The 13,847-nt window shown below is 38.6% G+C and overlaps 1 protein-coding gene across 4 annotated transcripts in view; it reads right to left on the bottom strand.

Moving 5' to 3' along the window:
• Positions 1 to 1,808: 1,808 nt before the first annotated feature.
• The window catches only part of TMEM87B (transmembrane protein 87B), a 52,115-nt gene continuing 40,076 nt past the window's right edge, over positions 1,809 to 13,847 (bottom strand). For 2 of the 4 annotated variants that reach the window (XM_080683386.1, XM_080683385.1), the window contains exons 14-20: positions 12,062 to 12,165; positions 10,202 to 10,275; positions 9,208 to 9,281; positions 6,400 to 6,452; positions 5,776 to 5,806; positions 4,577 to 4,675; positions 1,809 to 3,954 (exon numbers count right to left, since the gene is read on the bottom strand). In XM_080683386.1, the coding sequence (XP_080539512.1) occupies positions 4,616 to 4,675; positions 5,776 to 5,806; positions 6,400 to 6,452; positions 9,208 to 9,281; positions 10,202 to 10,275; positions 12,062 to 12,165 (396 nt within the window). In that variant the 3' untranslated portion in view covers positions 1,809 to 3,954; positions 4,577 to 4,615. Of the gene's footprint in view, positions 4,676 to 5,775; positions 5,807 to 6,399; positions 6,453 to 9,207; positions 9,282 to 10,201; positions 10,276 to 12,061; positions 12,166 to 13,847 lie in introns of all 4 variants that reach the window. The other 2 variants (XM_080683383.1, XM_080683384.1) reach the window with 1 other exon arrangement.

Here is a 13,847-nt window from a genome sequence, read left to right as displayed (position 1 = left end):
AGCTTTGCTGGGTAATCTTGGTTGTAGGTTCTTGCTATTCATCACTTTGAAAATTTCTTGCCACTCCCGTCTGGCCTGCATAGTTTCTGTTGAGAAATCAGCTGACAATCGTATGGGTGCTCCCTTGTAGGTAATTAACTGTTTTTCTCTTGCTGCTTTTAATATTCTCTCTTTGTCTTTTGCTCTTGGCATTTTAATTATGATGTGTCTTGGTGTAGTCCTCTTTGGATTCCTTTTGTTTGGGGTTCTGTGCACTTCCTGGACTTGTAAGTCTATTTCTTTCACCAGGTGAGGGAAGTTTTCAGTCATTATTTCTTCAAATAGGTTTTAAGTATCTTGCTCTCTCTCTTCTTCTGGAACCCCCATAATTCTGATGTTGGTACGCTTGAAGTTGTCCCAGAGTCTTCTTACACTATCTTCAACTTTTTGGATTTTTTTTTCTTTTTGCTTTTTCGGTTGAGTGTTTTTTGCTTCTTTGTATTTCAATTCTTTGACTTGATTCTTGTGTTCCTCTTGTCTGTTTTTGGGTCTCTGTATAATATTTTTTATTTCAGTCAGTGTATGTTTAATTTCTAGTTGGTCCTTTTTCATATCTTCGAGGGTCTCGTTATATTTATTGGCCTTTTCTAGGATATTCTTGAAAAGCCTTATAACCGTGGTTTTGAATTCTATATCCAGTCGTTTGTTTTCCTCCATTTCTTTCGTTTGTGATCTGTTTCTTTGACACCGCATTTTCATTGCTTCCCTGAGTTGGTAGGGTAGATTTGTGTGCTAGGTTTCCTATATGGCCCAGTGGGTCGGCCTCCCCAGTTAACCTGAGGTGGACACTCTTGGTGCACCCCTTTGTGGACTGTGTGTACAGCCTTGTTGTAGTTAAAGTCTTGATTGTTATTGGTATCACTGGGAGGAATTGACCTCCAGGCCAGTTGGCTGTAAGGATCAGCTGTGTCTATGCTGGGAGAAGTTCGGTGCTGGAGACAGCCTTATAGGATTAGACTTGCCAAATTGCAATAGCTTCTGTGCTCAGCTTGGATGGGGTGGAGTCTGAGGGCGGAGCAGACAGCCTTGGCTTCCAGTCAGCCTTGCCCTTGCGAGCTCGTGCCTCCAGACCTGTGCCTTCCCCGGCTCCCGAGTCTCCGCCCGAGAGTCCAGATTCCCCCCACAAGAGCGTGGGTCCCCAGGGGCTCGCCTGGAACTGGGGTTCAGTGCAGTCAGGAGCTTCCGACTCCCTTCTGCTAGGAAAAGCCTGTGGCAACCTCCACAGCCTTTGTGCATACTGGCACGCGCGCCTCCAGACACCTGCCTGCCGGGGCTCCCCCGGGTCTCTGAGTCTCTGGGTGCCTTTCTCTCTACCTGACAGTCCAGACTCCCCCTGTATGAGCCTGGGTCCTCGGGGTTTCGCCCAGGACTGGGGTTCAGTGCAGTCAGAACTGAGGTTCAGTGTGGTCGGGGGCTTCCTTCCCCCTTCCGCCAGAGAAAGTCAGCCAGGCTCTCAGCCGCCCTTCCTCTCTGTGTGCACAAAGACCCTTTGCCGTACCTCCAATTCTCTGTGAGCTTTTCTCTTTCCTTCTAGTTGTAGAATTTTCACTCAGCCAGCTTTCCTGTGGTTCTGGATGGTGTCCGTTCTGTCTTTTAGTTGTAGTTTTGAAATTGTTGTGCGAGGCAGCAGTTTAGGTGCTTACCTATGCCGCCATCTTGGTTTCTCTCTCTGTACCTCCTCTTTTAAAAATTTTATGTCCTGCCATCAAATAGTGTAGATTTATACAATCTAGCACTAATAGATATTATCAAGAATCAATCATCAAAAACTTCAGAAAGCAATTTATTAAAAGTCAGAACAAATATTAAGGCACAAAATATATCCTTTTTTTCAAACAAAAATCTTTGAAATAGTTTTGTCCTACATTCAAAGCAACTTTTTCCAAATTATACAATAATTTAACCATTTAAAATAGAAAAATATAACTTCTTAAGCCCCTAACCTTTCTCCTCAAATACATGTTTTCCTAATTCTAAGGAAGCTTCTTAGTGTATAGTGAGTTATATGTACATTTCCTTAAAAGTCTCATTTGTCACTTATATACATCTGATATGCTGAGAACTTTAATTGTCAGTATAAGGCCTGGTGTTTCGTACTGCTTATTGCATGCTACTGATCATGCAAAGACACAAGTACCAAAGCCAGCGACTTATAAACTAGCACATCTCAACTTTAGACCAGTTATATGCAGCCTAGCACAGTAGACGCAAACCCCTTTTTAGAAAAGGATATAAAAATCACCTTGTATGTACATTTTTTACACTTCAGTCTCGATATTCTAGTAGTGCAAACATATTACTGGGGGCAAGTCGATATTCTCTACAGGACATGAAAGATCTAAAAAATTATTTTCTTTATAGGAAACGTATGGAAACACTTCTCAGCCTTAAAAAATCACGTACTCATCTGTTTTTTTTATTTTTGAAATAAATTAACTTAACTATCTTTTAAAGCAGATACCAACTAACTCAAATCACGAAAATTCCCTTTTAATTTTACACAGCATATAAATCTAACATGAATTGCAAATGCTTTTCTAAGCATTTTGCCTAGAAAAACATAAAAGTGGACTCTGGTCCTCAGATCCCTTCCTTAACAGGAAGGCCCATCTTGATGGCATCCTAAGAAATTAATCTGACCTGGATGGCCAGTTTCTGGAACCTTCATGCAGAAGCAGGATGACAGCTGCACGGTGGCCATGGGTGTCACTTCTCCCCAGGTCCTCTGTATGAACTACTCAGCCCTAGGGCGCCCCCTCCTGTTCACATGAGGGGGTTCAGAAGGCCCTCCACAGGAATCCTCTATTCAGGACACAAGGTATCAACCGAGGACACAGTGATCACTGGCGGCGACAGGCACAGTGCATGCCTTTGAAAAAACAATATTTCTGACAGGCCATCAGGAGGGAACCTACTTTCTCTGGGTGACAAGGATAGCCTGTATTTCAGCCTCAGGCTAAGCCATCCAGGGTCCAACATTTATTTTTCCAGCTGCAGAACACAGGGTTTTTATAAACACTTATTAAGGTTCCGTCAGAGGCAGTTTCCGGTCTCACACTGGCCATTGTTCCCACTCCCACCCCACTAGCTGGCAGCTCCTGCTGGCTGGATGCCCAGGATTCTGCATTCAGAATTCAGCTACAGCTGTATGAGTTGGGAGTGAACCTGTCTCGAAATCTGGGCAGTGGCATTAGGTAAAAATTTTAGGAACAAGAGGACAGTGGTCACCTCTGGGTCTGAAACAACTTGGGGTAAGGGTGAACTACACCCTCAGGAAGGACATGAATGCTGGGAAATGTACAACACTGCTTGATATTCACAACTGAAAATAAAGTTGAAAGTATCTTTTAAGAGACATTACTACTGGAAATAAATCTTTTTTACTAGCCCCTGTGAAATGGGTAAATGAGAAGTAAATTCTAAAGAAAAAAGTTTGTTTTGTGGCTTCACAATGAGATAAAAAAGAAAGATTATATTTAAGTGTTTGTACTGTAATGCTTCTCTATCAAAATCTCTGGGATCATTCTTCACTCACAAGAAAGACATGTATGACTCTAGCTTTAATTCCTACTCTAAACGTCCACTAGAGCTTTGATCATGAAAGCAGCAAATATTCACACTTCCATCAGACAACTTTCAACTGCCTTTCAAATTTAGAATGTTCTGCATTAGAAAAATTTCAAGTTACACAAAATAAAATAATGTATAAAACATGGTTGAAGGTTAAGACATTAATTACAAGACTAACAGTGATGTACTGTACCGTTTAGTACTATGCAAGATTACATACATGATAAGGTTCTAGTTTCCTCCACGGTTGCCAAGCTGGTCGGGAGGACGTGCTCTGGGGGAGCCACTAGCCAGGTGTCCACCTCCTGCCCCAGCAGGTTCAGCAGCAGCACATGCACGTATAGCCTGAGTGAGAGGACAGTGGCAGAGCAAATCTTTGGAAGTGACCCTCAAGACCACTCTCTCCATGCACTTGTGTCCACTGAGCTGAGAGAGTGAAGACGTCCAGGATTTGATGTGCACAGTGATGACAAACAGGGCTTGTGCAAATGTGTGCACCCTCACACACAGCTCCTAGCCACATAAATGTCCGATGTTCCATCGTTAACCACATTCTTATTATCAAGTCACTTCAGTATAAAAGTCAATGGAAATTACTATGGCATCTAGTGCCTATAAACCCAAGAGATGGAGGCAGTGTTTGGCCACGCTTTATTTGCCTCAAAGGTCAGTGGGAGAATAGTAGGAGTGTTTATGTAAAAATAATGCTTAAATCTGGAACTGCCATATTTTCCAGAAAAAAGAGACAACCCAATCCATACATCTGCCACCCATCAGCTTAGGGCTTTTGGGCATATGTTTTATCAAAATACTTTTCTTAGATTATTTCCAAGTAGAGCAATTTAATGGACATTAAACTGACATTCAAGAGCCAGCTTAAAAAGGGTACAGAACCCATCCACCCACTGAATTTTCAATTTGAATACATAGATTTCCAAGATACCGCCATAAAAACGTGTTGTGTAACCTCTTTTAGTCCTGGGAGTCATCCACTGTTAAATAGGTTTCACATTATCTTTTCTGAAGAGAACATTTTTTCTGCCATTTCAGATCTGGTCATAATTTCCTAAAAGGAAAAAAATAAATAAATAAAAGATTTTCATCAAAATGTTGATACTTCTTCCAGAATCTAACAAAATTCTCTAATCTTTCAACAGTCATGGTTTTTGTGGAGAACTGGGTATATTCCACAATATACAGAGAAATATTAGGTATAGAAAATAAAACCACATAACCCATACTCCCTAGTACGTCTAGTCAGTTACCCGCTGAGAAGTACAGGGAACATCAACATTCCACTAGCTAGAACACATCCTGAGGTCAGTCACCAGGGAGAGGCAGGGACAGTTCATCTAGGGATTCACCTCTCTTTACCAATTAACATACTTTTGAATTAGAAAGCATGATTTATCAAATGAATACTATAAATGCTCTTTTAAGAATAATTCCATGGTAGAATTATAAATCCTGAAGTTTGACCGTTTTGCACCTGGGTACAAGTACACTGCAGCCTTTGTAAACTCCCCATCCCACAACAGAGTCACCAACCAGGCTGATGGCAAAGTACCGGCACTGCCTCTCAGTGAACAGAACAGACTGCAGGGTCCCTCATTCTTCAGCCACCATGCAAGTTACTCCTCAGCACCACTGACCGCCCTCGACTCACGCCCCGCATCCCTCCTCTCATTCTTACACTTCACACTCCGCCTGACTTGGGCTACATTCCAAGGTCCAGATGATCCATAACTAATCCCGCCCACCCCCCCCCCCAAAAAAAAAACCTTCCTAAATCCACATCCTTTACTCAAATTTCCTTAGTAAATGAAAATCAGTCAGAAACTTGATTTAACACCCCAACACAGTATCTTCAAGTATGAGATTAATTTAGACAAACTGCCATCTTTTAAACTCTACCTATACACAAGATGTAGAAAATCAAAGACTTAAAATCTCATAAAATAATTTTTCCCTTCTTTTACACCAACAAGCATTTATCTTGCTCCTGCTTTCAGTGAGGATCCAGTTCCTTTAAACTTCACCCACAAATCAGTACATTATCTTTCAGCTTGCTCACTCTGCAATCGTTTTAAAAAGTAACTTTCAACTGAAATGCATTTCTACTTTGTGAAAATAATAGCCCCAAGGAAGTCAGTGAAAATTCTTTACCTCATCTGAATCTACCAATACTGGAAGAGCCCTGAAAAAAAAAAGGGAAAATGTTATTAAAAGGCCAGTGTCTCTATGAAAGCTGAATATGAGCACACTACGCTCCACCAATTTTTCTCCTAGATGGACAGAGCCACAGAGACTAAGACCTGGGCTCACCACTGCGGAAATGGCTCTGGAGTTCCAGTGTCAAACAGAATACTGATAAAGAAGACCAGGAATAGCTCAAAGTTCCTATTTTTCCTATGCTCATGTTTTTCCTCCAGGAGCTTCCTCATCATACATGGTCATGTGGTTATATGTGGTTTACATGTTTGAACTTCTCCATAATAAAAAGTTAAAACAAAATGATTCTGATCCTATAAACTTAGATCTGAAAAGGCTGGAATAGGTAATAACGCACAAGTATTAAAATAGTTGTACAGTGAAAAAGGGAGGAGAAAGAGAAAGCAAGGCAAGGCTGCGTTTTCTTTGCAATTCAATGTGAAGTAAACCAGTAATTCACTAGTGAAGGGGGCTATAAAAACACGGAGGTGTGAGGTCTGAAAAGCACATGACAAAGTATGAACTCATCCCTTCACACTCGGGCCAAAACGTAGATTCAAGCTCCAACAGGATACTTACACGTCTGTGAATGAAGAGGGAATATTTTCTTCCACCCACTTCAAATCTTCATCCTGGAGACATAAACATTTACATATTCATTCTTGCTTAATATTACTTGAAAACAGAATTTTTAAACAGAGTGTATATAAAATTTAAGCATTTAATTAAAATGCATGGCATTCTTTTAATTTGTACATATCCTAAGATGTTGGCACTAATGCCACAAAAAATTATGCCAGTATTTTCTTAAATAGGCAAACAAAAATCTGGATTTTTAATTTTTATATTCTTGGTTTTAGTTAGCTGTGCAGTTATTTTTCATCCTAAAGAAAAAAACACACACATAAAAATACAAAGAATGGATTTATACAATAGAAAATAGAAAATATTGATTTGTATTGATTTCTTTACTCTGAGCATTTATTATGCCTCCTAATTTGTTCAAGTTTTTATATTATGAGTTTTTATTTTTTCAAAAGAAAAAAGAGGATGGTACAAATATTCTAACTTTACAAAAGTCAAATCACTTATATTTATGCTCTCCTCTCTATGGATAAGAAAATGAAAGCAGGTCATTTAGACTAATTTTTTTTTAAAAAACAGAAACTTGCTTATAGTTACCTCACTGAGAGAGAGAAGAAAAAAAAAGGTATAATGAATATTTAGGTTTATAATGTAAAATAAATCAAAATGTTTCTTTGTGATCTACCTGGATACATTAACTATTCTGGTTCTAGTATTAATAACAACTTGCTTACCTAGAGAGAGACAAAGCAACTGAGTCAGTATTAATAGGAACCCCATTTCTCTGAGTCTCAAACAGAAATAAGTCAATGAGAGATCAGGCCCTGGCTTCTGATCAAGAAATGAATACATTTAATTTAGAGAAATGAAAAGGCTTTCCATTGATGTGTTTGCAAACAAGAGGAAAATACCTTAACATATTGAAAGTTTAAAAACTGTAACACTAGAGAATTAAAACTGTTGTAATTTCTTGAGATTTATTTAAATTACCATAAAACTACTCAAAGAATACATTATAATTATTAATTACCAAAAATGAAACTTAGAGAGTTTACTAAATCCAGCAAATAAAATTGTTCTGACAGGTCATCTATCCTGTCAGAACTTATGTGCATACATGAATTTTTACACTGTATTAATCTAACATTTTTAATTGTAAGAAAGCCATATAAAACTGTATAATAGACCTTCCCAGGTGGCTCAGTTGGTTGGAGCACTGTCCCATGCACCAAAAGGTTGTAGGTTGGATTTCCAGTCAGGGCACATCCTAGGTTGCAGGTTCGACCCCCAGGAGGGGCATGTATGGGAGGCAACTGACCAATGTTTCTCACATCAATGTTTCTCTTTCTCTCCCCCGCTTCCTCTCTAAAATCAATAAAAACACTATTTGGCATAAAGCCTCTTTTGTTTGAGCTGGTTTGAACTTACTAGTATATAAGTTGCCACTCACCAGCCTGTTGCTAGCTCCTGTATAGCTCCTATGTTGGGGGCTGCGTTGTGAGGAAGATGTATTACAGACCAGCCAGTGCTGGCTATTTTTGCTGGGATGGCTCCTGTGTTTGCTACTGCATTAGCAAGGACTACTTTACTGGGCTGCTTTGTCTAATGGCTCATTAGTGGCAATGGCTACTTGGGCTACAATAAAGACTCTTATATACCCATGAAAATAAAATAAACAAATAAAAACATACCCTTAGGTGAGAATAAAAAACAAAAACGGTTTGATAGGCATTTCAATTTTGCTTAATTACTTTCATAATTATCACTTTTCTGCATAAATCATATACATAAAATACTTTACAACTAATCTCTGCCTTATATTTTGTCGTTTTGTTCAAGCTTCCACCGTTTTTTTAAAAAATGCTAATTTTTTTAACTGGATAGGTAATATAGTAAAAGTCCCTTTCCAACAGATAACAAATGTTACCAAAATGTCTTCAAAATCACTTTCAAATGTTAAAAAACTAACACAAGCTTTTACTCGAACAAAGCTTTTCCACCTTTATGGGCAGGGGAATCACCTATGGACTCCAGCTAGAGAGCAGATTCTGATTCGGCAGCTATGGGATATCTGAGAGTCTGCATTGCTAACAAGTTCCCAGGTGATGCTCCTGCTATTGTTGGCTGGAGAACAGCACAGAAGCAGCAGGATCTACAGTAGTTATGGTTATAGGCTTAACCAATATTGCTGCTACTTGCTAACATTTATTTTCATACAAAAAACATTAGTAAAAAATGTTCTCTTGCCCTGGACGGTTGCTCAGTGGTTAGAGCATTGGCCTGTGGCCCAAAGGGTCACAGTTTCAATTCCTGGTCAAGGATATGTATCTGGGTTGTGGGTTCACTTCTTGGCCTGGTCAGGAGGCAGCTGGTTGATGTGTCTCTCACACATCAATGTTTCTCTGTCTTGCTCTCTCCCCCTACCCTTCCCTCCTACTCTCTAAAAAAATCAATGGAAAAATAACATTAGGTGAATATTTTTTTATATATATATTTTATTGATTTTTTACAGAGAGGAATAGAGAGAGGGATAGAAAGTTAGAAACATCGATGAGAGAGAAACATTGATCAGCTGCCTCCCGCACACGTCCCACTGGGGACGTGCCCGCAACCAAAGTACATGCCCTTGACCGGAATCGAACCCGGGACCCCTCAGTCCGCAGGCCGACACTCTATCCACTGAGCCAAACCGGCCAGGGCACCTTAGGTGAATATTAAAAAAAGAAATGTTCTTCTGGTGGTCAATAAAAGTGACAATTTCTTAAGTATTAAAAACTGAACTATTAAACATGTGTTACTCACAAAATGATCAGAAGTCGGTGGTTTAGCTGTTCCATTGGAAACCGTTTTTGAGGTCCTTAATTTTATTCCTTCAGCTATAATGAGAAATGTTATAGAGACAAGTATATAAAATTATAAAATATTTTCCTTCATAGCCTCATATTTAATAATTCATCAAGAAATAATACTGTATTTTTTTAAAAGAAGAATTAATAGTATTATCTATTTGGTTGTGCTTCCTTTTTCTCCTCTCTCTCCTTCTCCTTCTCCTTTTTCTAAGTTTTCATCTTTTCTGAAATTTCCTTGTCTTCACCAAACTATTCATGTAGATTCTTTAATATATTTGTAATAATTACTTTTAAAATCTTCCTTGCTAAGTGTAATATCTATGCCACCTCCTGATCTCTATTGACTGATTGTTCCATTAACTATGGGTCACAGTTTCCAGTTTCATCCCATGTCTAATAATTTATCATTGCATACTGGACACTGACAATGTATCATAGACTCTGGGTTCTCTCATCTTCCTCTGGGAAGAGTTGCATTGTATTCTATTCAAATTATTGATTAGAGTATTATGGTAAAATTAATAAAATGCTATGTAGAAACTAAATAGAAAGATGAAATTAGCACTAAAACCATAATCAGAAATGCTTTGGACATGACTGGGAAATTACAGATGTGCCTAATTTTAAAGAGCAAGAAGAGGTGACTCAAAGAAATTGAGTAATCACCAGCAAGATGAATATATACCAAATCATTTTTGTGAAAAGCAGTATACCTACCTCACTAGAGCAAATCAGTAACAAAGCTCAAACTACATTAATAATCTTGAAAATTTCATTACTGATTCCTCTTTTATGAGTATCTAGCATAATAGAAGTTTCTACGGATAGAGTTTTAAAAATATTTTATGAGAAAAAAAATGTATCTGACCTTACATCACAGGTAAAGATATAATACTTTTTGTTAAAATATATACAATTATCACTCAGTAAGAAAACATCTCACTCACTTAAATTTTCAGATGTTACCATGAATTCTTCAACTTCATCATCAGAATCATCAATTAAGGGCATGAAGGCATACCTGTGTCAAAACAACAAGTTTTACTAGTGTGTTTAAGACTGTTCAATTTTCAGCTTTTAGCTAAAAGAGTCATTACACATAAAAACATCTACAATTTTTAAAGTTTCACGTAAGTTAAAGTGAAAATTTAATTATTTTTACTCTCAAATTAGGAAGGTTTTTATTGTGAAGAAATTGTGGTCCTGAGCCCCTAGCCCCGCTGGTGAGAGCAGAAATGAGCAAGATCTGTCTGGAGAGCAGTTCTGCAACGTGTCATATTCAGGGAGGGGACTCTTGTTCATGTCAGGTCTCCCTCCCTGCTCACACCCTTTAATTCATGCCCCAACGAAAGAAAAATTGCTCATCTAACTGGTGAAAATAAAACACACGAGTGAGCCACATTTACTAGGTCCAACAGCATTCAGAAAACATTGCTGATAATAATGGCAAAAACCCTAGAAACAAAATGTTTAATATTCAGGGACTGCTTCCATAAATTATGCTACATTCATAACGTGGAAGGCCACATAGCCATTAAAAGTAACATGGCAGAATGGCAGATCCACACCAGATAATATGGATATGTATTTTTGTTTGTTTTTTAAAGTATTACATATGTCTCCTTTTTCTCCTATTGACCCCTCCCTGACCATTCCCACCCCCCAGGATAAGCTCCACTGCCCGTGTCCATGTCCATTGGTTATGCTAATATGCACAAATACAAGTCCTTTGGTTGATCTTTTACATTCCCGCCCTCCCCTGCCTTCCCTCTGAGTTTTGACAGTCCATTGGGTGCTTCTGCCTCTGGATTCATTTTTGTTCATCAGTCTATGTTGTTGATCATATTCCACATATGAGTGAGATCATGTGATATTTATCTTTCTCTGACTGGCTTATTTCACTTAGCATAATGCTCTCCAGGTCCATCCATGCTGTTGCAAATGCTAAGAGTTCCTTCTTTTTTGTAGCAGCATAGTATTCCATTATGTAGATATACCAGTTTTTTAATCCACTCATCTGCTGATGGGCACTTAGGCTGTTTCCCAATCTTAGCTATTATAAATTGTGCTGCTATGAACATAGGGGTGCATATGTCCTTTCTGATTGGTGTTTCTGATTTCTTGGGATATATTCCTAGAAGTGGGATTACTGGGTCGAATGGGAGTTCCATTTTTAATTTTTTGAGGAAACTCCATACTGTTTTAATGTGGATACGTTTTAACAAGAAGGTGCAGAGTAGTGTATACATGTAAATATGTATTACTGTTATTGTGTAATTTTAAAAAGAGAGACCATCCCCCACCGCACACTGGTACCTACTTATACACTTTTCCTCACAGTGCTTTTCTTGGGGAAGAGGAATGAGGTGGAGGAGGTGGGGATCCCCATCACATATTGTCTAAAGCACAACCTTCTGAATTTAGCGTTCAAGTCTTTACCTTCCCCCAGTGTACGCAGCATGAACCAAACTGCATGCCTTGATGACCTCCAAAGCATACCTGGTTTCCCCACTACCCCAGAAATGTACCCTCCTTCCCAGCTCAGTCCTTCACTGCCCTGCTCCTTTCCTTATGATGAAACATGAATCCTGCCTTTTGGAGTCTTCCTCACCTGCCTCCATCTGCCCCTGGACTCACTTCACATGCCTCTGACTTCACTGTATTGTATGTGTGATGTGTGTCTCCCCACCTGACTGTATACTCCTGACAAGCATGGACTACTCTCCCACAGTCTCTATAGACACGTTAACACGGTAGCAGGTTATCAACAAATGCTTGCCAAACCTGACTATTCCTCTGTTAGGTACCTTTGATTATTTGCTGAGGGTCTCCACAAAAACATTATTACCATAAGGATAAGTGAAAAAAGGAAGCTCCAAAATGCTTCATCAACCCAGATTTCCATCCAATCCTAAAATAAGAACAATTCAAACATAAAAAGTTAATTTTCTAATAAACTTAAACATATAGATTTTTGATTCAAATAGTGTGCAATGATAAGTTCTAATGAAATCTTTCCAACCAGTTAAGTCTTCTAAATAAATAAGTACACATTTTTTAAGAAAACATAAACTAAGAAATGCTATTTTATAGAATCAACATTAATGCTTACTTTAGCCTTACAGCCAATCAGATGAATAAAACACTAACATAAATTATATTTTATGGTGTCATAAAAAGAATTAGTTTAAAGGCACTTCAGAGGTCATTTAATGTATTTTCTTTAAGAGAACAGATATGAGGCAGGTTAATTGCAGAATTAGAATCAAGTTGACAATGGGTGCAATAGTCCCCTCTTATCTACGGTTTTACTTTCCATGGTTTCATTACCTATGCGGTCAACTGCAGTCCTAAAATATTAAATGGCCAAGTCCAGAAATAAATAATTCAAAAGAAATTTAGAGAGAGAACATATTCACATAACTTTTATTACCATATACTGTTATAATTGTTCTATTTTATTTTTGTTAATCTCTTACTGTGCCTAATTTATAAACTTTATCACAGGTATATATGTATAGGAAAAAACATAAGAAACATAGTACACTGTATATATAGGGTTTAGTACTATCCACAGTTTTAGTCCACTCGGGTCTTGGAATATCCCCCTCAAGTAATGGGGGGGCAGGGGAACTGCTGTATTTTTGACAGTAGAATTTCTGATGCAAAAATCTCAATGCAGTACTTCTGCCAATAGATTGTTCTGCTTTTAGTGAGACAGGAGATTTTATCATGTTGTTTGAAATGTTTCTAAAGGACTGTTGTTTAACATTATAAACATTCCCTGCCATAAAATTTTAAGGTTAACAGAAAGATTTAGAAAACAAAGGTGAGGGAAGGAGAGAAAAGAAATTCCAGAAAGGCAGTCTCTTATCTCATTAACTCATCCCTAAGGCAACGGAGTCCAGGACTGTCAGAGGGCTGCTTGTAACTATTCATACAGAACTAGAGACAAGGTCCTAATCAAGATGCCCCCAAAAGAGGGCCTTTAAGGGTTTCAGTCTAAGAAACATCTTCCAACTCAAGAACTCATGGCAAGCAATCTCCTGAGTGTTCATAATGGGTGTACCGCCCTAGAAACATGTCAGACTTAAGGTTTACAATCCCATTAGATATGGAACAGCCCAAGTTCATGGTGTGCAGAAAAAAAAGAATTTCTTGTTACCTTAAATTATATATGAGAGAATTATCTTTCAAAAATCTATGAAAGGGCCGAAACCGGTTTGGCTCAGTGGATAGAGCGTCGGCCTGTGGACTGAAGGGTCCCGGGTTCGATTCTGGTCAAGGGCATGTACCTTGGTTGCGGGCACATCCCCAGTGGGAGGTGTGCAGGAGGCAGCTGATCGATGTTTCTCTCTCATTGATGTTTCTAGCTCTCTATCCCTCTCCCTTCCTCTCTGTAAAATATCAATAAAATATATTTTTAAAAAATTCTATGAAAGGAAGTTGAGAAAAGGGCATAACTGGAAAAGCAGATTTAGGAGAAACTTTCTCAGATTCACTGGAGGAGGCCTAAGTTTTTATAATTCTATCCTATCTAATAAAAGAGTATTATGCAAATTAACCACCACTCCGCTACACCCACAAGCCACG

This window comes from Plecotus auritus (assembly GCF_963455305.1).
Source record: "Plecotus auritus genome assembly, chromosome: 8".
In the NCBI taxonomy this organism is placed as follows: domain Eukaryota; kingdom Metazoa; phylum Chordata; class Mammalia; order Chiroptera; family Vespertilionidae; genus Plecotus; species Plecotus auritus.
Note: the sequence above shows the minus strand (reverse complement) of the source record. Positions and strands in the feature narration are given on the sequence as shown.